Source organism: Egretta garzetta, unplaced genomic scaffold (assembly GCF_000687185.1).
Source record: "Egretta garzetta isolate BGI_Z169 unplaced genomic scaffold, ASM68718v1 scaffold75, whole genome shotgun sequence".
In the NCBI taxonomy this organism is placed as follows: Eukaryota; Metazoa; Chordata; class Aves; order Pelecaniformes; family Ardeidae; genus Egretta; species Egretta garzetta.
This window is the reverse complement of record NW_009259589.1, coordinates 1003089-1009056: the sequence shown is the minus strand read 5'-3', so window position 1 is coordinate 1009056 and position 5968 is coordinate 1003089. Positions and strand designations below refer to the sequence as shown.

At 61.0% G+C, this 5968-nt stretch overlaps 1 protein-coding gene across 1 annotated transcript in view; it reads left to right on the top strand.

Annotated features, from left to right (window-relative positions):
- Positions 1-395: 395 nt before the first annotated feature.
- Positions 396-5968, top strand: part of TIE1 (tyrosine kinase with immunoglobulin like and EGF like domains 1) — a 12712-nt gene continuing 7139 nt past the window's right edge. Inside the window, exons 1-5 of the mRNA XM_035893549.1 lie at positions 396-468; positions 953-1240; positions 5036-5146; positions 5256-5411; positions 5509-5640. Coding sequence (XP_035749442.1) covers positions 423-468; positions 953-1240; positions 5036-5146; positions 5256-5411; positions 5509-5640 — 733 coding nt within the window. The 5' untranslated portion in view covers positions 396-422. The remainder of the gene's footprint in view (positions 469-952; positions 1241-5035; positions 5147-5255; positions 5412-5508; positions 5641-5968) is intronic.

Below are 5968 nucleotides of genomic sequence, written 5' to 3'. Positions count from 1 at the left end.
CCTCTGCCAGGCAGGCGAGGAGGGGGGTCGGGACACGTCCCGGCCAGGCTGGGGGCTCAGCATGCCTCAGGGAGCCCTGAGCACACAGCCCTAGCCCTGGAGGGGTGAGTGCCTGCTCCCCGGCACAGCTGCCACAGGGCAGGGGACCACCTCCTGAGCAGCTGGGTGGCCACCAAGCAAGCAGCAACAGGGCCACTTTCCTACCGTGCCCAGGCTATGTGCCAGAGGAGGTGGTCCCAGCTCCCCCAGACGCCAAGCAGCGGGGCGGAGGCAAGATGGAGGGCGCGGGCAAGGAGCAGGGGTCCTGAGCTGCTGCCTACGTGGAGCCCCTAGGCAGCCACAGCCTCCAGCTCTGACCCCCGTGGCTGGGACATGCCGGAGATTTTCTGACCTGTGCCAGATTCGAGACACGCTCCAAGGACATGGGACTCCAAGTTTATCTTCTGCTTCTCCTCCCATGGCTGGCAGGTAAATGGCCCCTTTCCCTCTGCCCCAGGGAGCAGCCCCTGCCTCAGGGAGGCTGGGTGGGACGAGGCAGCTGTGGGAGCTCAGTGGCGCCATGGGAGCAGGGTTTGGAGGGAGGACCCATCCCTTTGTGATCGGCCATTTGGAGACCTCAGAGGCCGGCAGTGCTCTCCCTTGCCTGCCTCTCCCAGGCACGGAGGGCATCTTGCAGGTGAAGAGGGGCCCCAGGACCCCCATCCTGCTGCACGCTTGGCTCATGGTGGGGTGCTGAGCACATGGGGATCTCAAAAAGGAGAGTGGAGGTGCCCACCATGCCATCCCAGTGGGTCTGCACCCGACCTGGCTGTGCCCTGGCTGTTCCTCCTGGGCTGAGGGTGGCAAAAGTGTCCTGGAAAGGGGGTGACATCTGGGTGGTGGAGTCTGGCCCTAGGGCAGATGACTGTGCCCTTGTCCAGTCGTGACATGCCCTCGTGCTCCCCCACCCCAGGGGCCATCCTGGACATCACCCTGATCGCCAACGTGCAGAGCCTGTCCCACTCCGACTTCTTCCTCTCCTGTGTCATGGGGGAACGCGACGTGAGCTACCTGCAGATCGAGCGGGAGAACAAGATCGTGATGACGCACCCCAGGACGGGCTTCCAAAACTACCGCAACCACAGCAACCACGTCCAGGCCAGGGGTTTCTCCATGGCCGACCTGGTGGGGATCCTCTACTGCCTGGGGCGTACCCCAACCGAGCAGGCCCAGGTGGTCTACGTGCACAACAGCCACAATGGTGAGTGGCCGGGGGGGCAGTGGGCAGCCCCCCACCTGCCAGCTGGGTCCACATGGGAGCTACCTGCCCCGTGCTCCACAATCCCAGTGCCAGCTGGCATGGCATACCTCGGGTGAGGTTTGGGGTCTGCTGGCACCAGTAGGATGGAGAGGGGAGGGATGTCCAGCTGGAGGAGCACGGCTGAGCCCCGCGGAGGCATGTGGGGATAGGTGGCGGCATGGGCAGCCGGCTGGGCTGGGAATGGTGCCCGGCGGTAGGGCAAGGTCCAGGAGGAAGCCAGGCGCCCTTGGAGGAGGTGGTGGGGTCTGGAAATCATTAACCAGGGCGGGGGGCAGCCCATGGGAGCTGTGCCGGCCTCATGCCCCTGCCATGGGGTCCCAGGGAGGAGGTGATGCTGGGGAGCATCTCCAGCAGCCTCCCCGGGCGCCCGGCAAGCACTGTGCTGCAGCAGCACATCACCGCTCTGGCGGTGGGGTCTCCACAAGAGGCACTGCCAGGGTGCACCACAGCCGAGGGCAGTGCTGGGCTCTTGTCCTCCGCTCCCATTTTGGGCCAAAAGGGCCTGCCTGGGCTGGCCGGTGGCGGGGATACTGCCCTGGGCAGCACTCTCCCACAGCGTCCCCCCAAACTCCGCTTCCCCCCGGCTTGAGGCTTTGCAACACTGTTAGAAATAAAATTTTCTGTGATAGTTATTTGCCTCAGGGTGCTGCCTAGCCTTTATTTATAAAGTTTTGGTTAAAACAGCCAGCCTTTTGCTGAGAACGAGACGAGGGGGATACAAGTTTCCCTGCCTGTGTTAAAACACAGCTTTAGCATATCGTTTTGAGCAGCTCTGCTATCTCCAAGCTGGGGAACAGAGGCTGCTGGTAGGGTCCAAGCATCCCCCAAGGAGCAGGGTGCAGCCTGCATCTTCAGCCAGAGCCTGGACCCAAAAATGGCTGCGGTCCTATCAGAAACAGAGTCAGCCGGTCTGGGCAAGTGGAGTGGCAGAGCACCGAGGGAGGAGGGCAGAGGCAGGGGGAGATGGCGGGGGGTGGGGGGGCATGGCTGGTGGCGAGGGGAGAGGAGGGTGGCAGGGGGCTGTGCACCCCTAGATGTCCCTCTGTGTCAGTCCTGGGGGAGGTGACAGCTCTGGGGTCCTGTTGGGATGATGGGGCATCCCATGGTGGAGGGGTCCAGGCCAGCCCTCCACTCCTGCATCACCATAGCCAGGCCAAAATACTGCTGTGGAGGAGCTGGTTGGTGTCCAGGTCCAAGCCCTTGCAGGAGTTACAAGCGCCAAAAAAGTGGCTTTTTTCCAAGTGCCAAACAAGCTGCTGTTGCTCTGTTAAGTTTAGAGAAGGAGAAGGAAAAAAAAAAAAATTAAGAAGATGGATCAAAGATAAAAATAACCAAAAAAAAACCATCTTTGCAGGAGGAGGGAGGGCTGTGTACAGAACCCACCGGGGAGGCTCGGTGCCTGTTGTCTCTCCTGTTAAGCCCGAGAGCACACCAAAGCAGGCCAGGGTGGTGAAGCAGCGGCTGGGGAATGCTGCTAGAGGAAAGCTGGCATCTCCCAAAAGGTCATGCACAAAGAAGAACACAGGAAGGATGATAAACTTTGGAAGTTTTGCTGTAAAAACACAGTAAAACAGACAAAAAAGGTCATGAGGAGCAATGTCAGAACAGTTTAAACCTGGCAATAACCTATTTTTTTAGAATACCCAGAGAGGCCATTGCAGAAAAAAAAAAAAATTCTTTTATTTTTGCATCCATGTGCCCAATAGAAAAGCTGGGGAAACTTCTCAGGGGATCTGTCTAAAATGCTGGCGCTGATAGCAGGAGACGGGCGATAAGCAGCCAAACGACGCGGCACCGCGTGGCCAGGCCGGGTTTGCCGTGAGTGGGGCTGTGCCGTGCCCAGGGGGGCTGAGCAGAGAGGGTGGGTGGCAAGGGTGCTTTGGGGGACACCAGCCTTTCCTAAAAGCTTTCTGGGTCAGGAGTTACAGGCCTGTAAACCCAGTTTGGAACCAGGCAAATTAACAGAAACCACAACAAAGAGCAGAATTTGTGGCTATGTGGTACCTGAGGAAGAGGCGGCGTGAGTTTGCAGTGGGAGGGTCTCTGAGGTGGCAGCGGTGAGGATGCTGTGGGTGACCTGGCTCATGCTGCCTGCTCGGGTTTCCAGAGAAAATTAAGAAAATTCCCTTTCAAAGGCTCTTTGGGAGCAACTCTGCATGGAGGGGTTGGCAGGGGCAGTCTCCACATGGGTCAATAACTGGCTAAAAGAAAGGGATCAGGAATAGGAGTTAATTCGTGGTTCTTGTTGCGTGGGGAAGTCCCCACTGGCGTGGCACAGGGTCTCTGCGGGGACCTGCGCCACTCCTGGTGCTTACAAACCACGGAACAAGCGGCGGTGCCAGCTGCCTTCCCCAGGCTTCCCCGGGGAGGGACGAGCTCTGTGAGGAGCTGCAGACGCTGCCGAGCGGTGGTGGAGCGGCGGGTGCAGTTCAGCGTAGGTAAATAAATGCAAAGTGCTGTGCGTGGGGTTGCGTCGGGCTCTCGCTCCAGAGAGCGGGACAGAGCGAGACAGGACGGGGGCCACATCTGTGTGCCCTTTACGAGGGACTGCAAAGTCCGTGGTAGAAAGATCCCAGCTCGAGGGGCAATACCTGACTCGGGAAGCTCCTGGGCTGCAAACTGCTGGAGGCAGGGAGGCAAATTTGGGGACACGTGAGCTGCGGTGCCCTTCCCCAGGTGCCTGCAGCATGTGCTGCATCCTCCCAGCCCCCGGCCTCGCCAGGGCAGGATGCGGGGCTGGATGTGCCCTAGCTCCGACCTGGCGCGGCTGCTTCCAGTGTGTGCAAGCTGGCGTGCAGGCAGCTCCCGGGGCCAGGGCCCGCCTGTGCCCTCTTTTGTGTCTGTCCTGGCACGCCCAAGGCTTGGCTTCCCAGGCCTTAATGTATTTATAGCCCCGGTTGCGCTCCACACGGGGCTCTGGCTGGCTCGCTTTGGTAACGGACAATAGGACGAGGGGGAATGATTTGAAGTTGCGCCAGGGCAGGTTCAGGCTAGACATTAGGAAAAACTTCTTCACCAAAAGGGTTGTCAGGCTCTGGAATGGGCTGCCCAGGGAGGTGGTCGAGTCCTCATCACTGGAGGTATTTAAAAGAAGGATAGATGAGGTGCTTAGGGACATGGTGTAGCGGTGGGATGGTAGGGTTAGGTTAAAGGTTGGACTCGATGATCTTAAAGGTCTTTTCCAACCAAAGTGATTCTATTCTATGATTCTATGATACTCTGAGAGTTCACTGCTGCTGCACACCCCAGCACCTGGGAGATGAGGAAAGCAGCCGCAAGAGGGCTGCTGGTCCCGTGGGCTGGCGTGCCGCCCTCCGCACGCCCGCTTCCCCTCGCTGCCCTTCGCCGGCCCTGCTCTCGCTGCCGGCAGCTGCTCCGTACCTCCCCGGGCTGGCAGCAAGCGGGGTGGAACTGTGCAGATTTGTCCCAGCTGCCACCTCCCCAGGCTGCTGCCACCAGCCTCCTGCCCTGGGCTGGCCAGAGGGCAGGGTGCCCCAGCCCGCTCCTGGGGGTCTGACCCTATGGAGGCTGGAGGGGTCCCGACTCCCAGGTGGGGCAATGGGGGAGGCATGTCGTGACATCCCAGCAGAAACATGTGTGGTGGGTGCTGGGCTGCACCAGGGCTGCCTTTTGGGGTTGTGGGTCTGGGGGTGACAGCGCTGCCCTTGGGTGTGAGTGGCCTGGGGGGTGACTGCTGCTCAGCCTGCTCATCCTCCTCATCCTCCTCCCTCGCAGCCCACCTCTTCCCGGTGAAGGCCACGCAGTCTGTGAATGTCGCTGAACCGGCCACCTTCTCTGCCAGGGTCCTCAAGAGGAAGGAGACAGACGTTATGTGGAAAAGAAATGGCAAGTGGTCCTGAGAGCAGGCGCGGGGTCAGGGCTGCTCCTAGCCGGTGCCTGGTGCCAGTCCTGGGGGGCACAGGGGGGCCCCAGGTCACCCTCTGCCCCCTTGCAGGCACCTACTACCAGACCACGGACCGGGGCGAGGTGAGGGGTGACCTTGTCACCCTGACACTCCCCAACGTCAGCGTGAGCGAAAATGGGGTCTACAGTGCCACGTTCATGGGGGACAGCCCTCTGTGGAGCGCCTTCTACCGCCTGATCGTGCGAGGTGAGCGGGGACCCGGCTCCCCAGGACGCAGGGATGGGCAGCCACACGCTGGCCCCTGGCCGGGTGCGACCCTGCACCCCCTCTGCTCTCTCTGCAGCCTGCCCCGCAAAGAAATGGGGACCATCCTGCAAGAAGGACTGTCCTGACTGCCTGAACGGTGGCGTCTGCCACGACCACGTCGGCGAATGCATCTGCCCTCCCGGGTTCACGGGCACCCGCTGCGAGCGAGGTAGGTGCTGGGCTGCCTGGCAGTGGGAGCCATGCTCAGGGCAGGGACGGGGGCCCTGATGCACCCCCAAACACGGGCACCATGGCCAGAAATGCCACATGCATCCCCAGCACCTCCCTGCTCACAGTGCCCCATTTCTGGAGCAGGGCTGGACCGTCCACCATCTCAGCAGGACACGGCTCTGTACCTGCTTGGGGTGGTGATGCAGGGCTTGGGACACCCGAGCCAGTGCCATGCCATGCACAAGCAGTGCATGGAAAAACGGCGGGGGGGGGCAGACCCTGCTTCTTTTTCCCGCCTGCCGGGGAGGGCAGGTTTGGCGCGAACG